Source organism: Mycteria americana, unplaced genomic scaffold (assembly GCF_035582795.1).
Source record: "Mycteria americana isolate JAX WOST 10 ecotype Jacksonville Zoo and Gardens unplaced genomic scaffold, USCA_MyAme_1.0 Scaffold_37, whole genome shotgun sequence".
In the NCBI taxonomy this organism is placed as follows: domain Eukaryota; kingdom Metazoa; phylum Chordata; class Aves; order Ciconiiformes; family Ciconiidae; genus Mycteria; species Mycteria americana.
The window spans coordinates 1,951,209-1,974,885 of record NW_027445624.1 but is presented as its reverse complement, the minus strand read 5'-3'; the positions used below and the strand labels follow the sequence as shown (position 1 = coordinate 1,974,885).

Genomic DNA, 23,677 nt, shown 5'->3' with positions numbered 1-23,677 from the left:
TTACACTGTGGAAGCATGACCCAGCAGACCTGTGAATTTGCTGCTGTCCCTTAGTCAGTCCGTGTGCCTAGCACATGTCCTTGGGACAGCCTCCCCCACCTTGTGTGCTGGCTCTAACCCCCAAAAGTCACCCCCCATCCTGGCCCTTTGTATTTTTCGTCCCTTGTGCAGACCACGGCAGGGGGATGTTTCCCCAGCCCTGAATGCATCCTGCACCATGTGGTGCCTGCACGGTTGGGCTGGGGGGGCCACATGTGGGGCAGCAAGGCTGTGCTGGTGCAGGGATTAGCATGTGAACATGAGCCACACTGCCAGGACATCCCCAAATTACCTTCAAACGCCAGCCAGGCAGGGCTGTCACCCCAGTCACTGCAATGACTCTGGGATCCCAAGAGGCACCATGAGTTGGAAGCATAGGGTGGGCACCACAACCCCAGCTCTGCCAGCAGACCTTCTGAAGCCACAGCTGCTCCCAATGGTTGGGAGAGGACTCACTGCTGCTCACAGGGTTGGGGGTGGCTTGGGGGCTGCAGCCACCAGCACCGCCTGCCAGGAGCCCCAAGACACAGCGGCGAGTGTCGGTTCCCGGCGCCGCAGCTCCCAGTGCCTCCCCTCCTCTGTGACCATCCTCGCTCCGGAGCACCAGTGGGTGCGAAGGGGAGCTGCTTGTTGTAGTAGTCACTTCAGCATTAGTAGCAAGGCTTGCTGAAGTCTTAGGCCACAAGAACTTTCACCCAGATCCACCGACCGTGCACTGAACTTTGACTTGGCCCCCCAAACCCATGCAAACCAGAAAGATGAGGAGGCTTCAACCTTAGCAGAAGCTGCGATCTTAGAGAGAAGAGAAGAATCGGCCCGCCAAGAGACAATGAAAGGGCCCAATGAAGAACGGGAAGACCCCAGACCCAAATACTACTATTGGTCCGAACAGTCTCCTGAGGGGAGGGGAATTTAGATACCTTAGATATACCTCAGATATACCTTACAGGGTATAATTACCCAGGGATTTCTTTGTTCTGGCTCCCTCTCCGGAGGCACCCAGCTTGAGCTGTTTTCACTGCTGTACCAATAAATTCACCTGGGGCGCGTCGTCTCGGAGGCTCTGCTTCGGGAAACCTAGGGTCGAGCCAGAGGGGAGAGAAAGCACCCGAGAGCGAGTGTATGTGAGCGAGGAGTTGAAAAGGGGCACCCATCAGCTCAGTGGAGCTGCCGCTGCGAAGGGACTTTGGTCCTAGCAGTTAAAGTCTCGGGCGGTGTGTGTGCGACTCCCTGAATGGTGTGTGAATGCTCGGGCAGCGGCTTCTCCTTTAACACTGCTGGAGCTCTTCTCTGCTGACCCGCTGCCATGGCCCCTTCTTGTGTTCAAAGTCACTGTTGCGTAGGAGTCTGAGGAGTGGCTGGAGGGGGGGAACCCTCCCGTTGAGTCACGAGGTTCAGACAGGACCCCCTTGCTTTCTAAACTCCTTCTCAGAGAGGAGTCGAGGTGCGGCTAAGTCCAGTCTTAGTCTCAGACTTGGTCAACGGTTTATTTTCTAAGGACGGTACATGTAGCCACCCATCAGAGTCAACGATTGCCTGTCAGAGCCCTCTCAGGGCTTCCACTGAAACAGCTTCGCAAAGTTGATTAAGGTGGCAGTGCTAAAGTAATTTGACAGCGTTCTAAGTCCAGTCAATTATTGCACACCCCTGTCTCCGCCCTGGTGCCAGCTCACAACCACTACCACAATCCCTCTGCAGTCTATGCCTCTGCTTGGAGCTGGCCACCGTGGTGTGCCTGCATGGCCCTGAGGATCCCAGAGGGGCTGTGCTTGGAGAGCAGGTTGTGACAGTCCTCGGTCTGAGTAGGGCTGAGGATCTGGTTGGGGATCATGACGGAAAGGAAAGGACAAGAGATTGCAAGGACAAGAAGCAGGAAGGGAAATTTCACAGGAGGTTAAGGAAAGACAAAGTTACAGAGATATATTTGTATGATCATGAGAGTGGATCAGCACTGGTTCAGGGGCCCCAAGATTTTCAAAACTCACCTGGAGAAAGCATTGACCAATCAGATGTAACTCTAAAGTTCTCCATGCTCAGAGCATATCATGGTACTGGAGACCTCCAGAGGTCCCTTCCAACTCAGATCCTCAAGGAGGAAGGAGCTGGACCCAGCAGTCAGGGTAGGGGATACTGCTGTGTGTTGAGGCATTGCTGGCATTTGTAACCCCTGGTGCACCTTTTCCTCAGAGTGACACGGCGAATGAGGTCATCCTCAAAAGGAGGCCTCTGCTCCACGGGCACCGGGAGTGCAACCAGTGTGGGGAAAGGACAGAAAAGTTCTCAGAAACACTGCCAGGCATTCCACCATCACAGAATCACAAAATAGTTGGGGTTGGAAAGGCTCTCTGGAGATAGCTAGTCCTCCCTTGAATCCTAAACCATAAGCTCTCAGTTGGCTCCTCACCCATCCCCAGGCCGATGTCCAGCCACTTCAGCTGCTCTCACAGAAAATGCAACTCCCCCTCCTCGTCTTCCCATACAGGCCTTCCAAAAGAGCTGTATCCCTCTGTGCAACACTCCAGTCGTGGGAGCCATCCCACCATGTCCCCATGATGCCAGTAAGATCGTAGCCCTGCAACTGCCCACAGACCTCTAACTCATCGTGTTGATTCCCCATCCTGTGTGCATTCCTCTACAGGCACTTTAGAGAGGCACCCCAGCTTCTTGAGATCCTGGAGAGGGTTTGGCAGGTTTCTCCATCAAGGGGCCTTGTAGACACATTTTGCTTAAGAGGAAGACTTCAAAGAGCACTTGACAAAACATGATTTTTTATTTTCATGGCTACATTTTATTACTTTTCACTTTAGAGGAGAGCTGATAGCAGCATTCTGGAATTGATATTGATCCACTGTGCCTCCTAAGGAGGATGGGACAGGCAGGAGAAGCAGTGCCTTGAGGTCTGAGACGATGGTCAACCTTGCTCCTTCCCTCCCCAAGCCTCAGGCTCAGGTTCTTGCCTCTGGAGAAGCACGGTGACTCCAAAAAGTGGTTTCCAAAGGCAATGTTCAAGCAGAGAAGAAAAGAACCAAATAATCAAGCCTGGCCTGAGACAAACTTGGAATCGCCTGTGGAAAGAGAAGGGCAGCTTATTCCTGCTGCAACAGCAGACAGCGGATCAGTCTCTTTAGTGCCTCTTTGAGCTCCTGATTCCTCATGCTGTAGATGAGGGGGTTCACTGCTGGAGGCACCACTGCATACAGAACGGCCACCACAAGATTCAGAGCTGGGAATGAGCTTGAGTGGGACTTCAGGTAGGCAAACATGGCAGAGCTGGCAAACAGGGAGACCACGGCCACGTGAGGGAGGCACATGGAAAAGGCCTTGTGCCGTCCCTGCTCAGAGGGGATCCTCAGCACAACCGTGAATATCTGCACATAGGACAGGACAAGGAACAGAAAACACCCACAAGCTACACAAAGACTGACCACAGTAAACCCAGCTTTCCTGACGTAGGAGTGCGAGCAGGAGAGCTTGAGGAGCTGGGGGATTTCACAGAAGAACTGCTCCACAGCATTGCCTTGGCAGAATGGAATGGAAAATGTGTTTCCAATGTGCAGCACCGCATTGAGGAAACCACTGCCCCAGGCAGCTGCTGCCATTTTGATGCAAGCTCGGCTGTCCATGACGGTCACATAGTGCAGGGGTTTGCAGATGGCTACATAGCGGTCATAGGCCATGACGGTCAGAAGGTAATACTCTGAAGAAACAAAGAAGAGAAACCAAAAGACCTGGGCAGCACATCCTCCATAGGATATGGTCCTGGTGTCCCAGAGGGAATTGGCCATGGATTTGGGGACAGTGGTGGAGATGGAGCCCAAGTCGAGGAGGGAGAGGTTGAGGAGGAAGAAGTACATGGGGGTGTGGAGATGGTGGTCACAGGCTATGGCGATGATGATGAGGCCGTTGCCCAGGAGGGCAGCCAGGTAGATGCCCAGGAAGAGCCAGAAGTGCAAGAGCTGCAGCTCCCGCATGTCTGCAAACGCCAGGAGGAGGAATGGGGTGATGGAGCTGCTGTTGTTGGACATTTGCTCCTTCCAAGAGTGCGTGACTGTCCAAGGAGGAAAAGACAAGTTCAAACAGACCTGCTTGAGCAAAACCCATTGCATGCGACCCAGAAACTCTGCCCACTGCCTTCCTAGCTCTCTGGGGGACATTCTGTCAGGTGTCTAGCTGGACCTCCAGTTTGTGCTGGCTGCGTGAGCTGTGAGGATCAGAGTCCTCTGCCCATGGGTCCAAAGGAGGTAGTCCTGCTCTGCAGCAGTGTTAACACAGAGGTGGAAAAAGCCTTCTGGTTGTTGTTCCAGGGGCAGGACGCCCTGAGCTGACTGCGGAGGGCTTAGTCTTGTCACCCAGCAGGTATATTCCTATTGACCACCATGAGAGGTGAAATGAGGAGCACGCCCAGCTGCTTCTTGGAGGCAAGAGGACAGTATTCATAGCCTCCTACTTTTCCTTCGTTGACAGATTTCAGTCTACCACTATCAGCTCTCTCTCAAGGCAAGGAAAGGCAGGAGGCAGAGGTGACCTGGCCCATTGCTGAGGGCTTTATCCCTGTCCACACATCAATACACCGCATCCACTATTTCTCCAGGCACTGGCTGGATAACAGAGCGCAAGAAATGCCTGCATAGAAATGTAAGCTCCAATGCATGCCTTTTTCAAGCGGTGAAGATTCAGCAGTTTCACTGCCTGCTTTGCAGGGAATGGGGTTGAGGAGGTGAGTATAGACTCTAGAAGAGCAGACTCGTTTAGATACCTGTGTCTGGTGTTCATTGCAATGGTAGAAATTCTCGGCTTTTCCTTAGCTCTCAGGGTAAACACTGGGCAGTCACTCGAGACCAAAAAAGCTCCCTGTAACCTAGTGCAGCCTCAAGAGAGCGGCTGCGCTCAGTGGTCTTGCTCACAACTGCCCTGTGCTGGCACCTCTCTCAGCTAGAGGACGATTGCACTCAGAGCTCACTCTGCAAAGGAATCTAGACTGTGCAAAGAAGAGAGGAGTCCAGTTTCAGAGGGCAGATCTCCAGAGAGCTGTCTCGTTCTCAGCCCTGATAGGGAGAGAGTGGCAGGGAGGATGTGAAGAGGCTCCTGGCTCAGATGAGCAAACCAGGGACTGTCAGCTACCAGAAGGACCTTGCAGGAGAGCTGTGCTCTTCTGCAGCACTACCCACAGCCTGCCAGGACACGCCAGGGGGACAGTCAGGTGTCCTGAAGGTGGGGGTCTCTTTAAAAGAGAGTGGGCTCATTCCCCAACCCCACACGCTGCATTGCCACAGCTCCACACTTTAGAAGTGGGGTTGGACGTCTCACTGCCGTAAAGGAAGTCACCTGCATGGAAGGACTCTCAGGGCCAGTAGCTGAACCGCAGCTGAGCGCCCTGCCCTTTGTCCCATCGATCTTGAAAAGAGGGACCAGAGCAGCAGGGAGAGATGGAGAAACAGGGATCGTGGCCGTGCTCCTCCTGCCAAAGGAGGCATGGAGAGAGCGAGAGACAGGCGGGCTCTCAGGAAAGCCTTCCCCCGTATCAACGTCCGGATGGTGACATTGCCAGCCAGTTGCTCTCAGCCCCTTTGTCATGCAGCAGGAAAAGAGCACGTTGCGGGAGAGATGCACCTCTCTTCTGCTGGAGACCTAACTGCAGAGGAGGAGACTCATGCCTTAGACCCCATGGCCTGGAGGGTAGAGCCCTCTGTTGGGTGGGAGAGCAGACAAGGGGGGCCGTGCTCAGAGGCAGGTGTCTGCAGCGGACAGGCTGAAAGGGAATGGTCCAGATCCCGTCTCCCACAAGAGAGGAGCAGAGCTGTTTCTCTGCCCCTGTGCCTTTTCCCTGTCCATGCTCACAGACCCCATCCCACCCTCTGTGTGCTCAGTTCTGCCCTCCAGAAACCTCCCGGGAGAGAGGTTTTCAGGAGCAGCTCTGTGTTTGCAGCTGCTAAGGAGCAGTTCAGAAAAGCCCTGATGAGAATGATGGCAACTGCCAAGGAGATGTTGGTGCTGCCTATAGGTTGGGGGGGCAGGGGAGGCTGAAGGGACTTCCTGAGGTTCCTCACACACCTCTTGATCTTTCAGAGTAACATTTTAGGAGTCTCACCCCCAAACCTAAACCCCTAATACTGTTTCCATCTCACTATTGACAATGGGGGAAAACTGAAAAAAAAACCAAACCACAAAAATCCCTACAAAAAACCCAAAACCAAAACCCAAAGCAACCCAAAGTCAGGCAAGAGCTTTCAGGTACCTGGTGACTTTACCTTCCCCTTGAAAAGTCCCCATCTAGAAATGGTTAGCTAGAGCTGTGAGCATCCCTGTCCCACATAACACCCTCCGGATGGAAGAATGACCCTGCCCTGCCAGGGGTTGCTCCTTCCACCCAGACCTTCTGCAGGGCTGTGGGGAGTTCCCCCTTCTCAGTCACCCCTGAGAAGCTGTGAGAGCCATCCTGACAGATCCCATGCCCGTCAGATGTGGCAGCTTCGGAAGACCTCTTTGGGAACAGCAGCTGCGCTGCCCTGCAGCCAGAGACTTACTGTGTCAAGGACTGGGAAGATCTCCCCTGCTATGAGCCCTCCTCCGTCCTCCCACTCCAGGCTGCCTTTTACTTCTCTCCGAGCTGCTCATCCTGTCTCGTCACCTGCAGGCAGTGCCCTGAGCCCTGCTGCTCTTTGCAGAGGAGCTGCTGCTGGACTCGGCTGTCTTTCTGCAGGTGCCATGCATCCGTTGCCATGAGCTCTCTCAGTCCCAGGAGCTTGTGCCAGCCCAGGAGCACAAGGGCAGCTGAAGGTGTGACTTCCTCTGCCCCACAGACTCCTTGAGGAGCTCCCTGGTCTCCAGTGCTGACAAAGCAGCAGGGTCCCTCCTGGGGAACCTTCTTGGAAGGAGGCTGAAGTAAACACCTACATCATGTCTCTAATCTAGGGAGAGAGCGGCAGAGTCCAGCCGTGTGGTTTGTCCTTTCAGAGAACGGTTGACTAAAAGAGGTGACAAGTTCTCCCTCTGAAAACCCCTATTCCTCCCCAAATACTAGGCAGTGAGAGGGAGGGGTTTGTTTCCCCATGGAAGGCAGTGATGCAACTGAGTCAATGCAGAAGTCAGACTTTGGTTACAGGCTTCCAGGCTCTCAGGTGATTCATCTCCCTCCAGTTCATGCCACAAACCCACAGGAGCTGTGATTCCCTTTCCCTCAGGCCAGGTGTGCAGAAAAGAGGTGTCTGCATGGGAGCTCCTTGACTAAGCTCCCACTAGAGTCAATGGAGATGGAGGGAGGGAGTCAGTTGCTCACGCAAAGCCACTTGGTGACATTTCAGGGGGTTGGTGGGTTGAGCATGGCCAGCCACTAAGCACGCACCCATTTGTTCCCTTGCTCCCTTCCCCCCTTCCCCAGCGGGATGGGAGAGAAGCAAAAAAGCCCCCCTTCATCTGGGTGGACAGGGCTCTGAGCAGCGTGATCTAGTGAAAGGTGTCCCTGAGCAATGGCAGGGGGTTGGACTCCATGATCTTTAAAGGCCCCTTCCGACTAAAACCGTTCTATGATTCTATGAAGAGAGCATGGTACTGCAGGGGCTGCGCCCAAGAGTGCTGAGAGAACAGGTCCATGTCACAGGGAGGCCATTCTGTCTCATCCTCGAATGGTGGTGGAGATGAAGGGACCCATCTGATCATTGGTGAAAAGCAAATGTTGCACAAAAAGTGTGTCACAGAGCATGTCCTCCTGGGTCACATTTCTGGGCCGTGAAGAAGACAGTGACTGAGAACAGCCAGCATGGCTTTGTGTAGGGTGGATCACAGCCAAGCTACACTTCTGCCTTTTCTGATGACAGGGCTGGATTTCTGCATCAGGGAAGAGCAGTAGATGTCATTTGCCTTGACTTGAGCAAGGCTTTTAACACCATCCCCCACAAGAGCCTTGTCTCCAAGGTAGCACATAATGGGCTGCATTGGTGAATATGTACGTTGGTTAAAAGTGGTCAGAGAGTTGCTCTCGGAAAGTCAGTTAATGGGAAATATTCCAGCTGGAGGCTGGTGGCAACAAGGGGAGTCCTGGAGGGTCCTGGGACCCGTCTGGTTTAACATTTTTCTAATGACCTGGAGGTCTTTCTTGTGAAGTCTGCACACCTCATACCCAGGTGGTGGGACTGGTTGACACACCAGGGCAAGGCTGCCATCCAGAAGGACCTAGGTAGGCTCAAAGGCATGGGCCAACAGGAGCCTCATGAAAACCAGCACGGAGAAATGCAGAGTCCCGCACCAGAGGTGGACTGAGCCCCTGCAATGGTACAGGCTGGGGGCTACCTGTCTTGGGAGTAGCTCTGCAGAAAAGGTGCTGGAGTTCCTGAGGGCCATGAGGCAAAAGACAAGTCAGCACTGAGGAAGGCCAGCAGTGTGGTGGGCTATATGAAGAGGAGCATAGCCAGGAGACTGGGCATGTGTTGATCGTCCTCTACTCAGGACTCGTTAGACTACTGGTAGGTACTGCATCCAGATTTGTGGCCCTCAATAAAAGGGAGAGAGATGAGGAAACTGGAGTGAGTTCAACAGAGGGCCACCAAGATGGTCTAGGGCTGGGGCACTTGCCTTCTGAGAAGGGGCTGAAGGAGCTGAGCTTGTTCAGCCTGCGGAAGGGAAAGCTTCAGGGGCACCTCAGAGCAGCCCATGGCTTTTGAATGCCTGCATCTTCGTAGCAGACAGAGCCAGACTCTTCACTGTGATGCATAGTGCAGGATGAGGGAGAAGTTCAAGCTTTTCCCCATCCTGCCTGGAGGGCCGGGACACTTGTTTCACACAGTAGTCAGGGTCAGGTGGGGGTGCAGGTAGTGTGAGTGGAGGAAATGCCTTGGGCTCCAATGAAAGCTCAAAATTTGAACTGCACGACTCCATTGGCTGCAATTAGACATGAGTTACTTGACGCAACTGTGAATTTACACCTAGCTGGTCGAGTTTTCTTAAGCATCTCATTGAGAGAAGCAGTGGTGGGGAAGAGGAGAGCACTCCCTAGTTTCCCAAATCCCAGGGGGGTTGCCAAGCCATCCCTTTCTTATCCTCTGCCATCCCATTCCCTGGGAAGCACATCTGCTGGAGCTCCAGACTGTAAGCATTGGGGTGTCTGTGTGTTTTGCATAAGACAAGTCTTAATCTGCCTAAAGACCTATCTTTGCAAAATAGCAGTCCGTGTCTCCTTTAGTCCTGCCGAGCATCTTCTGTCGGCAAGGTCGAAGTAAGCGATATGATCAACACCAGGCAGGATTTCCCATCCTAAAGCGCACATCTAAAATGGATCAGAGGGTGGGCTTGCAAAACTGACACCGTGAGTCTTCAGGTGGCACGGGCACTGCTGATTCCTCCTCCAGGAAGCCGCATAAAAGAAGCCCCCGGGGAGCGCCAGGGAGCAGGAGCGCTGCAAGCAGCAGTTTGCACAGCACTTTGCATGGAAGGGCGCGTGAGAAGGGCAGCGCACTCTTCCAGTGGTGGGGCTGCTGCCTGCTCTGCTCAAAGGCAGGCTTAGGCTGCGGCCCCACTGATGACCCCAGCTAGCTGTCAGCTGTGCAAACCTACCCAGCAGCTTGAGGTCTCCAGGGAATTAGAAAGGCTTCTTAGGCAGTGCTTTGAGGTCATCAGAAGCATGGTGGCAGAAACCAGGTGAGGGCTGTGCTCTGCAGCAGCTGGGCACCATCTCCCTAGCCAGCCTAGCCTGGGATGAGTGGAGGTGGCCACTCAGACAGGGCTTCCTCTCAGGGAAGCTGCAGTCCAGGTGGAGGGCAGGAAAGTCTGTACCCCACGCTCCTGGGTGGAGGAGGGTGCAAGCTCCACCTGCGCAAGGTGTGCTCTGGTGGAGTCCCTCAGGCAGCGGGTGGAGGAGCTGCGGGAAGCAGTCAGGAGGTGATGCTGTATAAGAGAGGCGGAACAAGAAATAGACAGAATCTTATTTGAGGCATTGCAAGAAGAAACATTGGAAGCCCTGTGAGAGACTGAAAGAGTTAATGTCTCAAACATTGTGGCAAGGCAAGGCGCTATTTGCATGGCGACTGCAGGTCGGCGAGCACGGGGTGTGGGAGAGGGGGAGCAGGATGTGCGGGATGTGGAGAGCTCATCGGAGGATGCACGGTTCTGGGTTCCGCCGGACCTTACCATGTATGGCCAGAGGTCACAGAGTTGATCTGAGGAAGGGGCTTGCAACCACCCGAGAGACCCCTTGTGACCACCCCCTCCCCCAGCACCTGCGCAGAAGATGGAGATCTTTCTAGAACAAGAACCATGTAAGTCCTGAAGGGGCGTACCTGGAGGCAGGGATTTGCTTATAAAAGACACACCCTCCAGGGAACCACACGCGCACCCACCACTGGAGGATTGCCACGTCTGTCATCATCATCACGGGATCCAAGGGTGGTGATACTTTTTCTTTCTCTTTCCTCCTCTCTTTTCCTTTCCTTTTCTCGCTTCTCTCTCCCTCTACTCTTCCAATATATGCAAGTTTGGGATAAATTGTGACGGGTTGCCCGGAAAATCGCTCCATTGCCTCTGTTTGTTCGTTGAGCTCACCAGTTCGTTAAGTTTGTCCGTTTGTGGAATTTGCCGGTTAATAAAGTTGCTGGCCAGCCTGTTCCTCTGAGTCATTGTCGTGACTGTACCGATCACGCGGCTCTTTCGAGCAGAGATCGGCTTTTGTCGGTACACAAACCGTCGGGGAATCGAAAAGATTCACCCCTCTCGCAACCCACCAAGTGGGACGAGACAACCCCATGGCACTGACCTCCAAGGACTACCAGGCAAGGAGTGTCAACAGTGAATAGACAGCATCTTGGAGAAGGAGGCACCATGGTCTCTGGTGACCCATGGCAGCAGGATATCACGTCCAGCCGTTTCCCCCTACGTACCAACCAGCAACAGATACAAAGTCTTGGCAGTACATGAAGCCAATGGGCAAGATTCCCAGGGAGAAACCTCAGCAGTTGCCCATCCTATAGAGGAGCTTCATCCATCTGAGCTGCCCCTTCACACAGGCCATACTCTGTCCTCATCTTCCCTGCCACTCTCTCCTGCAGAGCCTATATCCCTCCACTGCTGCAGCCCAGTTAAACAAGTTGTCTCGCCACATCTCATTTCATTCCAAAGTGTCACAGCGCTCAGAAGCTTCAGCTCCGTCTGTGTGTGCTCCAGCTCCTCCTGGCTGTGCACATTTGGGCTCAAGAGCTCAGCACCTCAGCTGTGGCAAGAGATGGTGCTGGCTATCCCAAGCACCTCGCGTAGCACTATTCGCCTTTCTTAGGGCATTAAAAGAGAGCCCGGAATTAAAGAAGGTCTCCTCAGTTCAGAGATTTGGATATGTCTATGTTTTGCAGTAACTGGTGCTCTAGTAAACACACTGGAAGGAGCCGAGAAGGGGCTGTGCCATGGGGTGGTGTTGGAGTTCAGATGATGGCACACTGGCACCAGACCCCTTTGGGAGGCCCTGGGGTGTCTGTCCCACGCCAGCTCCAACAGGGCACAGCTTTCCTGGAGGCCCTGTGCTGTGTTTGCCTGCAGAATGGAGTTGTATTAGGCACTCCAGGCAGCTGGCCAGGCAGTGGAGGCTTTTTTTAAAATGTAGTTAAAATGAGAGCCCTGAAATAAATAAGATGTCTTCAGTGCAGGGATGTGGACATGTTAAGATATTTTAGTGGAATCCCTCAGGCAGTGGGTGGAGGAGCTGCAGGAGGAAGTCAGCAGGTGACGCTGTCTTAGAGAAGGGGGTGGCTTTGCAGTGACTGGTGCTCTAGTAAATGCACTGGATAGAGAGAGACCCGGGTCTCCTTCTGATGCACTGCTCTGTTTGGTCAGCTCAAGAGCTCTGTGTGCTCCAGAGATATATGTGACAAGGTGCACGCAGGTGCCCTAAACGTACAGGTCGGTGTCATTTAGGATGGCCAAGGAAATCCCCCTTCCACCTCTGGCCCTCAGCTGATGCTCGGGAAGGATGTGGGTATTCTCAGAGATTTTCCATCACAGCTTGCAAACACTTGCACATGTCTTAGACCAACCCTGGCCCCTCAGTCATCACCAAGTGTGTGTGGGTGAGCAACTGAGCGCCCACAGAATAAAGACGAGGGGCTCAGAGCAGGGGCTCACCTGCAGGCAACGCTTTTGTGCACCCCTGAACTGAAGCAAGAGGAATCCCATCTGCTGTGGCTGTGTGGGGTGCATGGAGGGAGCTGAATCGTGCTTCTTCCAGCTGGGAAGGAGATGCCTACATTGCCTCAGCTGAACCACTGCCCAGCACAGGGGAAGCCAAGCCCTCCCTGTCCCTGTCTGTCTGTCCTTCGTCTTATGGGACAGGACCTGCGGTGTCCAGAGGGGAACATTTACACCTCTCGCAGACAACCATGCTCTGGCAGGACAATTTCTGCTGCAGGAATCAGTCCCCCTCCAATGTTTAGAGAGGCACCATTAGTGATGCTTTTGTTGACTCCAAAGTACATTCCCCAGGGATGATCCTGCTGCCTTTCGGCGGTGTCAGCCCTGGAGCCCCGGGGACACCTCGAGGGAGCCCAGAGGGGGCAGAGAAAGTGGCGCCTTGGGTTGGTCCTCTGCTGCTGAGCTGCGGTGGGGTCCTGAGACGGAGGAAGCTCACGGCAAGCATGCAGTGCTTCAGGCAGACAGCTCTGCCCAGGAGCAGATGCTCTGCAGAGCACAGCAGGGCTGAGACACTGCCTGCAGGCAGCAAGGGGAGATAGATGAGAGTTTAAAGGCAGTGTGGAGTGGGTGGATGCTGAGAGCTCACTGGAGGAGAAATCTTCACAGCCCTTAACACAGTAAGTTTCAGGCTACAGGGCCAGCAGAGTATGCTGGAGGGGTCTCCTAGAGCTGGCAGATCCCAGAGCAGGTAGGATCTGGCAGGATGGCTCTCCGGGTTTCTTGTGTGTGGAGAAGGTTGTGCTGCAGAGCAGGGCTTCCCTGCTGCACCCTCAGAGGGACAGGGCACGACCACCCCCTTCTTCTAGGGAGGCCTGCAGGGGTGTGCAGCTGGGTGTGCAGGCAGGGGTGCCCAGGGCTGTCCTTCAGAGCAGGGGCCCTGCACCCCAGGAGGCTGTGTGCTGCTGCAGGGACTCTGCTGCCTGCCAGGGTCAGCACTCAGCCTGCCCAGGAAGCTCCCCACAGTGCTGCGGGGAGAAGCTGTGGGTGGAAGGATTTGACACCCCAGCAGGGCAGGGCTCTTCTGCTGCTGAGAGGGTGCTGCGTGGCTCAGGGCTGCTCACAGCTCCACATCACCCCCAGGATCTTTCTGAAGATCCTTTTGAAGAAGTGCAACAAGGCAGCATTGACTTGAAAGGGAAGGTTTGTGCTTTGAGGTTTCTCTTCTTGGTTGTCTGGATAGGCAGGGAGAGATGGGAATTTATTTCTCTGTGCTGCAGAAGGCACTGAGACCGCAAATCTTCTTAGGGCTTGTCTGAGCTTCTCCTTCACCCCTGCACACACAGAGATGCCCCTGTTCAGCGCCTGCTGCCAGGAGGTGTCTGCAGGGCAGACCTGACCACACTGTTGTTGGGATGGGGTCTGTGAGTACTGACAGGGAGCAGATGTGGGGACAGAGAACGAGCTCCTGCCAGGAGGGACAGGTCCAGGCAGCAGAGACATAGGCTCGGAGGGACAGGGAGCCGCTACCAGAAATGCTGAGGGCAGGGGATTTGGGAATGTCCCTGCCGTCCCCTGCAGTGCAGACACCTTCCCTGGTCTCCTCTCCCACCCAGCAGAGCTTCTGCCCCCTGTTCCCAGGCTGTGTCACCCCCTTGGAGTCCTGACCCTTGATGAGTTTAGACTCACCAGTACCCATCTCTCTCGCCCTTTTCCGCCTCCCTCAGCAGAAGCATTGGGGCATTTCTCCGTGTTTTGCCTCCTGTCTGTGCTGCCCTTGTTCTTGCCCTCAGAGCCTCTGGGGAGGAGGGTTTCAGCTGCAGGTCACATACTGAAACGTTGGCTCCTGCCCTGTAAACATGTCCATGGGAACAAAGTGCCCCAGCCCATCCTAAGCCGTAGGGCTCTGGGCGATACAGTGCTTGGGGCCGGGGAATGAGCTGGCTCTGTCTGGTCACTACAGTTTTAGGCCATCCAACAGTCTCTCTGGGGTTGTCATGTTGGAAGATGCTGAACAGCCCTTCTGCATTACGAGTGCATTATATGTGACGTAAATTGTGATTTCACACCCTTTCCGTGGTACCCTCTGCTACACAGAAGGGCTGACCCCTCCGGAGCTGATGGGCAGAGGCCACTGCTCGTAGCAACACACTCAGCCTGCACAAGCCAGAGCTCCAGCCAGCGAGACGAGCAAGGACGGAGGTAATGTGTGTTTGGGTGGGAACAAGGAACAAGGCAGGGGAGTGTTGGCTAATACATAGAGATTTTCTCAAAGAAGTCTGTCCTAACTTCTCAGTGTGCTTTCCTCTTTGGACAGGTCCCCATGCCCTGAGGCAGCAAATGGCCAACAGCAGCTCCATCACCCAGTTCCTCCTCCTGCCATTCACGGACACATGGGAGCTGCAGCTCTTGCACTTCTGGCTCTTCCTGGGCATCTACCTGGCTGCCCTCCTGGGCAACGGCCTCATCATCACCGCCGTAGCCTGTGACTGCCGCCTCCACACCCCCATGTACTTCTTCCTCTTCAACCTCTCCTTCCTTGACCTGGGCTTCATCTCCACTACTGTCCCCAAATCCATGGCCAATTCCCTCTGGGACACCAGGGACATTTCCTATGCAGGATGCACTGCCCAAGTGTTTCTGTTTGCCTTCTTGATTACAGAAGAGATTTCTCTTCTCACCATCATGGCCTATGACCACTATGTTGCCATCTGCAAACCCTTGCACTATGGGACGCTCCTGGGCAGCAGAGCTTGTGCCAACATGGCAGCAGCTGCCTGGGGCAGTGGTTTTCTCAATGCTATGGTGCACACTGCCAATACATTTTCACTACCACTCTGCCAAGGCAATGCCATAAACCAGTTCTTCTGTGAAATTCCCCAGATCCTCAAGCTCTCCTGCTCCAATTCCTACCTCAGGGAAGTTGGGGTTGTTTTGGTTGGTATCTGTTTAACATCTGGGTGTTTTATTTTCATTGTGCTGTCCTATGTGCAGATCTTCAGGGCCGTGCTGAGGATCCCCTCTGAGCAGGGACGGCACAAAGTCTTTTCCACGTGGCTCCCTCACCTGTCTGTGGTCTCCCTGTTTGCCAGTTCTGCCATGTTTGCCTACCTGAAGCCCCCTTCCATCGCTTCCCCTTCCCTAGATCTGGTGATGGCTGTTCTGTACTCAGTGGTACCTCCAACGTTGAACCCCCTCATCTACAGCATGAGGAACAAGGAGCTCAAGGATGCCATTAGGAAAGTGATTTCATGGATGTTTCTCCATAGTGATAAACTTCCCTTCTCTCTGCACAAATGACTCCCTAGGTATCTCATTCCAGGCCTGTCCTTTTGTCTTTTGCATTATTATCGCTATCATCGTTAGAATTATCATCATTATCGTTATCATACTGTTGTCATTATAATTTTCTGGTAATCTGTGGTTATTTTGTTCCTACGCAAATGTTTAGCTTCAACTCATTTCTACTGAGAAATGAATCTGGTCTCCATCTTGGAGCCTGTATAAAGGTATGTTTAACACTGGTCAGAGCTGCCTCTCTCATAGGATGTCTGTAATAAAATGGGATCTCCGCAGTGCTCTGCCAGAAGGTTGGGCTCTTCATCCAAAGCTGGTGCCTGGAATCGGCATGAGCAACTGCTCCCCAAAGGGCCTGTTGCTCCATGGATTCAGGAGCCAAGAGCTCAATGTCATGTTATGGCCTGTTAGAGACAGAGGGTTGGATTTAAGACTAACCCATTGGTGTCTGCTGACTGGAGATGGTGACTGGTCAGTGAATTACATTGCCATGTCTGTCCCACACACGACATGCAGATGATGTCCTTAAGGAGGGGAGTCTGGAGCTCCTTAAGAGCATGGGATATCTCCATGGACAGCATGTGCCTGGGGCGGGCAGTGACTGGAGCCCCACAAAAGAAGAGATTGCCCAAGGTGGAGTCACTGAAAGGGAAAGTACTAAATGCAGGTATCTTCAGGAAAACACAGACTCTGCAATCCCAGAGGAGGCCGTGGGGACCCAGCAAGCACGAGGAAGGGAGGCCAGAGCGTGATTTGTCTCATCCTCAGGCACAACCAAACACATCTACTCTTCTTGGAAAGGCACCATGGTCCCTTCAAGCACCTGCCACATGCACAGACCCTTAGGCAGGGGGATTTGCAGCCGTGATCCCTATACAGCTTGGGACCACATGAAGAGCACAAGGAGGGGGACAGGAGAGGCTGCCCAGATCAGAGTAAGGATGGGGAGAGGTCAGAAGGGAGGTGACCTGGGCTGGAAAATTGCCTCAAATAGAAAAATGCTGGCATTCAGCTAATCCAAGGCAATGTCCAGACTCCGGGTCTGTCGCTATCCTACAGCATGCTCATGGTGCAGAGCCACAAGTCCTTGCTGTCCTGGTGCTCCACCAGACCTAGGAAGTGGCTGAAGAAGGACTGGTGCCCCCCAGTCTCTTAGTGCCGTAATCCTCCAGTGTGGAGCTGGCCACAACAGCCTGCCTGCATGGTCCTAGAGGATCCCAGTGAGGTCGTGCTTGGAGAGTAGGTTGTGATTATCGTTGGTCTGAGTAGGTGTGATGATCTGGGTGAGCATCATGAAGGGAAGGGAAGAACACGAGATCACAAGGGCAGGAAGCAGTAAGAGAAATTTCAAATGAGGTTAAGGAAAGAAAAAAACCCCAAACCCATTATACCAGTGGACCAGCACTGGGCCAGGGGCCTGTGACTTTCAAAACTCTATTTTCTGATGAGTTTAAGGGGGAAAAACTCACTATGAGAGTGGATCAGTGCTGGGTCAGCAGAAAGCACTGAGCAATCTGACCTAACTGTAAAGTTATCCCTGCTCAGAGCAGACCATGCTGCTAGAGACGTCCAGAGGTCCCTTCTGACCCAAACCCCTCTAGAGGGAGGGGCTGGACAGTGGAGGCGAGGGCACTGGACACTGCTGTGCGTTGAGGATTTGCTGGCATTTGTAATCCCTGGTTCACCCGATCCTCAGCGTTACATGGTGAATGACTTCATCCTCAAAAAGAGGCTCTGCTCCATGGACACCAGGGCTCAAACTGATTTGGGGATACCACAGAAAAGTTCTCAGGAACACTGCCAGACATTACAGAATCACAGAATCGCAGAACAGTTGGGGTTGGAAAGGACCTTTGGAGATCATCTAGTCCAAACAGTCTGCTCAAAGAAGGGTCAGCTGCAGCAGGGTGCTGATGATCATTTCCAGTTGGATTTTGAGTATCTCCACGGATGGAGAGTGCACAACGCCTCTGGGCAACCGCGTCCAGTGCATGACCTCCCTCACATTCTGCAAGTGTTTTCTCATGTTCGGGCGGAATTTCATCTTTTTTAATCTCTTGTTCTGTTACTGGGCACTAATGAGAAGAGCCTGGCTCCCTCTTCTTCACTCCCTCCCATCAGGTATGTATAGACATTGATAAGATCCCTGTCCTGAGCCTTCATAATGCACTTCAAAATGAATACTCTTTACAATGCAGCTGTATTGGGTTTACGGGACAAGGCTTTGGTAGCAGGGGAGCTGCAAGGGGGGCTTCTGTGAGAAGACACCAGAAGCTGCCCCCATGTTGGAGACAGGCAGTTCCAGCCAGCTCCAAGACGGACCTGCTGCTTGCCAAAGCTGAGCCCATCAACAACGTTGGTAGCACCTCTGTGATAACATATTTAAGAAGGTGGGAAAACTGCTGCACAACAGCTGGGAGAGAGGAGTGAGAAGATGTGAGAGAAACAACTCTGCAGACACTAAGGTCACTTGAAGAAGGAGGGGGACGAGGTGCTCCAGGCAGCGGAACAGAGATTCTCCTGCAGCCCATGGTGAAGACCATGGTGAAGCAGGCTGTCCCCCTGCAGCCCGTGGATGTCCACAGTGGAGCAGATATCTCTCCTGCAGCCCATGGAGGACCCCACGCCGGAGCAGGTGGATGTACGCTGAAGCAAACTGCAGACCATAGAAAGCCCGTGCTGGAGAAAGCTCCCGGCCGGAGCTTTTTGACTATTGCTGAGCAATTTGAGCAATGTGAGGCTTGCTGAGTAGTGCTTGCACAGCATTGAGGTTGTCCCTTTTTACCACTCTCTGCTCACAGTGAGTAGGGCTTGAGGTGGGCAAGAAGTTGGGAGGGGACACAGCTGGGACAGCTGACACCAACTGACCAAAGGCATATTCCCTATCATATGATGTCATGTTCAGTAATTAAAGGTCAGGGAAAGGACGAGGAAGGGGGATTTGTTTGTGATTATGGTGTTTGTCTTTCCAAGTAACTGTTACACGTGCTGAGGCCCTGCTTGCCTGGACATGGAGAAACATTTGTCTGCTGATGGGAAGCAGTGAATAAATTCCTTATTTTGCTTTGCTTGTGTGCACAGCTTTGCTTCACTTCATAAATTGCCTTTGTCTCAACCCATGAGTTTTCTCCGTTTTGCTCAGAAGAGAGAGATTCTCTCCCCCATCCCTCTAGAAGAGAATGAGCTAGCAGCTGTGTGGGTGCTTAGGTGCTTGCTGGGGTCATCCCACCACACCTGTGTACAGAGTTGCAGTGCTGGAGTAAGAAATTCTCCTTTTTGAGATTATTTATCTTAACCCCTTCACCCTTTACCCTCTGGTTTCCTCAAGACCCATGCCAAATATGTTATCCCGGGGCGAGGGTCTAAGTCATGGGTTGGTTTGAAGCTCCTGGACAGCTTCCCAACCCTACAGTGTAAAGGTGCTGCGCTGTTGGACTGAAGAAGGCCTTTGCACACAGACAACCCTCGACAAATAACTCTTTGTTCATTCAATATTTGGTTGGCTGACTTCAGGAGTAGGTGCTGACACACCCCTGGTCGGACTCAAACAGCATTTTTTTCTGGGAAGCTGTCCTAAGGAACACTCTCATCCCCATTTCATTCCATGGTCCATAAACTCAGAGAGAAGTGCTGCAGTAGAAGTGGAAGGCTTGTGAATGAGGGTGTGTCGCGATTTAACCTTGGTAGGCAGCAAAGTTCTTGCTAGGGTTTGCTTGTGTGATGGCAGCATGGGAAGTGCACAGGATCAAACAGACCATGCAGCCTGAGCTGGAAAATATGCTAAGAAGGAAAAGAAGGTTACAAAACTCCCTAAGTGGGTGATTAAACAAGGGAAATGCCCTTGGAGGATGGACTGTTTTAAAGTAGCAGATTCCACTTCTGCAACCTGTGCAGCATATGTTAGTCATTTAAAACTGGGAAACTGAAAAGGCAATAGAAAGGAAGCTTGTGCCATTTGAACCCTGACGTGATTCACAGCATATCCTGAGAGAAGCAGATGAGAAGGTGAAGGACATACAAAAGGACACGCAGAAAGTGAAGGAGAAGGAAATCCCCAAATTAAAAGAACCACCTTAATCAGCAGAGAGGAAGGTCTTAGGGCCCACAGACATAATACCTGGTTAAAAATCAGACAGCTGGAGTTAAAGTTGGAAAAGTACAAGATTTACAAACAGAAGTAAAGGAAGTTTTAGGAAGTGTGTTAGAGAGAGCTAGAACAGCAGCTCAGTTTCTAGCAGAGCAATGTCGAATCACTGACATAAGACATGATCAATGCAATGCAATCACTGAAGTCTGGGAACTCAAGAGTAGGTCCTGGAGAAGGTCTCTATGTTGTGCCGGGGAGGCCCAAGTTCCTGTGGGCTGCGGCCACAGGTCCTGGCACCCTTGCCAGTGGATTCTTGGGGAAAGAGTTGAAATGGCCACGAGGAACCCAAGAAACTTGGCGCAATTATTAGTAGACACATGAGCATCCATGAACACTATTGGGCCATATATGGCCAAGTCAGGTGGAAAAATTCAAGAGCAAGTCACTTCAAGTGGCTGTGGTGGAGCTCATCAGCTTGCCCCAGTTTGGGAAAACATCCCCTTCGAACAAGGGAAATGAGAGGGAGTAATGTGAAAGACCGCGTATTAAGGGAAAGTAATATTTATTATGCCGTAGATGCAAAAGGCAATAAGCATCGGATTGTTCCTCCGAATACTTGAGGAGATCTAATCTGCTTTATCCATGAGCTAAGGCAAACCCTCTGAACACAGTGAAGGACACTGAGCGGTGGCCTAACGTGAAGAAGGATGTAGACCGCTGGTGTAAGAACAGTCTTTCTTACGCCATGATCAACGCACATTACGCTGGAGTAAAAGGCCCAGTCCAGCACCAATGTATTGAAGGCCCATGGACACGACTGCAGATTGACTTCGAAGGACCTCTGCCAGTGACAGCTTGAAACACCAAATGTATCTTGGTAGGAGTAGATCCTTTTCGTAAAAGGGGCAGAAGCTCTCCATTGCAAAACCAGCACGGTGGCCACCACTGCAAATCTGCCGTTTAACAACATCTTTTCTCGCTGGGGTCAGCTCCACACCATAGCGTCCAATCTCAGCACCAACGTTGTTGCATGAGCACAACATAACGTGTCCCGCCCTGGCTCTGTCAGCCTATGGGAGAGGGGAGATGGAGATGGCAGCAAAGGGGGTGCATTTGGCTGTTGAATGTGGGGACCAGTGTGGGGTGATGCAGGTGAAAGAGACACGCCTGGGTGCTCATTCTGGGGGCACCTTTGTTACAGCCACCCAACCGACTGTGCCAGGCAGGAGGGCAGGCAGGGCTCATGGCCACCATACCCAGGACTAGCCCTGAGACTGATGAAAAATCTGTTCCTTATCTCCAGATTGAACATCTGCTCTTTCACCCAACACCCATTATCTTTCATCCTCCCAACATGCCCCATGGTGGAGAGCCTGGCTCTTTATTCTCCATAACCTCCTCGTAGGTACTGGTAGGCTTCTCCAGGCTGAACAAACTCAGCTCCTTCAGCCTCTGCTCAAAGGCAAAATGCTCCAGGCCCTGACCATCTTGGGGGCCCTTTGCTAAAGCTCCTCCAGCTTGCCAACATTTTACCTGTATTGAGGGTCCCAAAGCTGCATGCGGTATGCTGGATAATCCCTTCCCTCAATCTCCTGGCCATGCTCCTGGTCATACAGACCAGGATGCTGTTGGCCTCCCTGGCTTCAGGGCACATGACTGCCTCCTGCCCAGATCGCTGACCACCAAGACGTTCTCCACAGGGCCGCTCCGCAGCCACAATGGCCCCAGCCTGTGCCAGTGCCATGGTTAAGTCCATTGCAGGGGCAAAAGCTGACATTTGTCCTTGTGGGATTTCCTGAGGTTCCTGCCAATACGTGGGCTCCTCCTCCTTGAACCCTTTCCCTAAGCACAGAGTCCTGGAGACCTTTCCAGTGAAGCCTAAGGCAAAGAAGGCATTGAGTCCCTCAGCCCCATCTGTGTCCGCAGTTACTAAATCACCCTCCCCATTCAGCAGCAGCCCTGCATTTTCCTTGTTCCGCCTTGGTCTCTAACGAGCAATAAGTGAACCTCACCAAGGTGAGCATGGAAATGGCCGATGAGAGAGGCTGGGGGCTGACAAGTGCCCTGGGCCACCTTCCTGGTCTGTCCATGCCACCAAAGGCACAGACCACTCTCCGCTCTTCTGAACCTGCATGTCGTCGAGCCCCTCCATGAGACCAGGCTCTGCAGCCCAAACCCACTGGTGTGTGCCCTCACCCTGCATGGTCACGAGCTATACACTGATGGTTTTCTCTCCTGGGCATGATCTAGCCAAGGCCAGCTGTGTCCAAGCTCTCCCACCTCCCCTGTCCTCTCTCCACCTGCCCTGCCCTCTGCCCAGCCCAGTCTCAGCCGGCCCCACGGCAGTGCCCACCGCAGGGTGCTGCAGACCTCTGGGCACTCACACCACAGCCCCAGCCCCTCTGACGGGCACAGCAGCTGCTGTGGGTCAGCCGCAGAGATGGGGACATCCGTAGCACAGGGAAACAGAGGTCAATGGCACCCTGTGTCCTCTGCTCTCCTCTCCAGGAGATCCTAAGAGGGCTGCAGCCCCTCCGTGCCATCCCCTCTCCCCAAGCCAGTACAAGAGCCCTGGCTCTGGGGGTCCTCAGGCTGCTCCTGCTGCCCCAGGGACACAGCAGCCTGCCCCGAGCTGGTGCATCCAGAAAGGGGTTTTAGTTTCCCATTCATTCTTGCTCCACTGAGGATGGATCTTGGACAAGGACGATACTGCAGGTTCATTTGTTTTGCTTAAATACACAGATGGCCTGGCTCCTCATTTACACAAAGTCTCCGCATCACACAAGACAGGTGCATACATTGGGAGGAGGGGATGAATAATGACATTTCCTTGTAGACAACATCATCACAAGAGGAAAAATGTAGAAAAAAAAAACCAAAGAAAGGAAAGACAGGCTTGGCCTGTCACGACACACAGAGGAACCCATTTGCAGAGGAAGGTAGGCAGCCTATGGCTGCTGAAATGAATCCAATGGGTTTCCTCAGGGCAACCTTGAGCTCCTTGTTCCTCATGCTGTAGATGAGGGGGTTCACTGTTGGGGGCATCACTGAGTACAGAACTGCCACCACCAGGTCCAGAGCTGGCGAGGAGATTGAGGGAGGCTTCAGGTTGGAAAACATGCCAGTGCTGAGAAATAGAGAGACCACAGCCAGGTGAGGGAGGCACGTGGAAGAGGCTTTGTGCCATCCCTGCTCAGAGGGGATCCTCATCACAGCCCTGAAGATCTGCCCGTAGGACAGCACAATGAAAATAAACCACCCCCAAAATAGAAAAGCACTAATCAAAACAACCCCAACTTCTCTGAGATAGGAGGTGGAGCAGGAGAGGTCGAGGATCTGGGGCAGTTCACAGAAGAACTGGTTTATGGCATTGCCTTGGCAGAGTGGTAGTGAAAATGTATTGGCAGTGTGCAGCGTGGCATAGAGGAAACCACTGCCCCAGGCAGCTGCTGCCATGTGGACACAAGCTCGGCTGTCCAGGAGGGTCCCGTAATGCAGGGGTTTGCAGATGGCAACGTAGTGGTCATCAGCCATGATGGTGAGAAGAGAAAACTCTGCTGACATGAAAAAGAGAACGAACAAAACCTACGCAGCACATCCTGAGAAGGAAATGGCCCTGGTGTTCAAGAGGGAATTGGCCATGGATTTGGGGACAGTAGTGGAGATGGAGCCCAGATGGAGGAGGGAGAGGTTGAGGAGGAAGAAGTACATGGGCGTGTGGAGATGGTGGTCACGGGCTATGGTGGTGATGATGAGGCCATTGCCCAGGAGGGCAGCCAGGTAGATACCCAGGAAGAGCCAGAAGCGCAAGAGCTGCAGCTCCCGCCTGTCTGCAAATGCCAGGAGGAGGAACTGGGTGATGGAGCTGCTGTTGGCCATTTTCTGCCTCTGGGTACGGGGCACTGTCCAAGGAGGAAAAGGCAGTGAGAAATTAGGGCAGACTTCTCTGAGCAAAATCAAAGCCATTTTTCATTTAACCTCCCAAACTGCCTCTCCCCTTCAGAGACCTTTGAGCAGCTCCCTTGCACAAGCGCTGGGTTGTGGTGGCTGAGGGTGCCACTGGGAGGACAGGACTCTGCAGTGGGCTCTGGGGGAGTTAGTCCTGCCCTACAGCAACAGCTAAATAAGAACAAGGAGAGACCTGTGATGAACTCA

General features: G+C 53.1%; 2 protein-coding genes across 2 annotated transcripts; one reads left to right on the top strand and one right to left on the bottom strand.

Moving 5' to 3' along the window:
* Positions 1-3,125: 3,125 nt before the first annotated feature.
* On the bottom strand, positions 3,126-4,064 carry LOC142403508 (olfactory receptor 14A16-like). Its single transcript, XM_075489766.1, has one exon. It carries the CDS (start codon positions 4,062-4,064, stop codon positions 3,126-3,128), a length of 939 nt encoding a protein of 312 aa, XP_075345881.1.
* Positions 4,065-14,478: 10,414 nt separating this feature from the next.
* LOC142403520 (olfactory receptor 14C36-like) lies at positions 14,479-15,438 on the top strand. The gene has a single exon (XM_075489780.1). The coding sequence runs from the start codon at positions 14,479-14,481 to the stop codon at positions 15,436-15,438; it is 960 nt and encodes a 319-aa protein (XP_075345895.1).
* The last annotated feature ends 8,239 nt before the right edge of the window (positions 15,439-23,677 follow it).

Coding starts and splice junctions, on each gene's coding strand:
- LOC142403520 (XM_075489780.1), top strand. CDS start 14,479: ATGGCCAACAGCAGCTCCATCACCCAGTTCCTCCTCCTGCCATTCACG.
- LOC142403508 (XM_075489766.1), bottom strand. CDS start 4,064: ATGTCCAACAACAGCAGCTCCATCACCCCATTCCTCCTCCTGGCGTTT.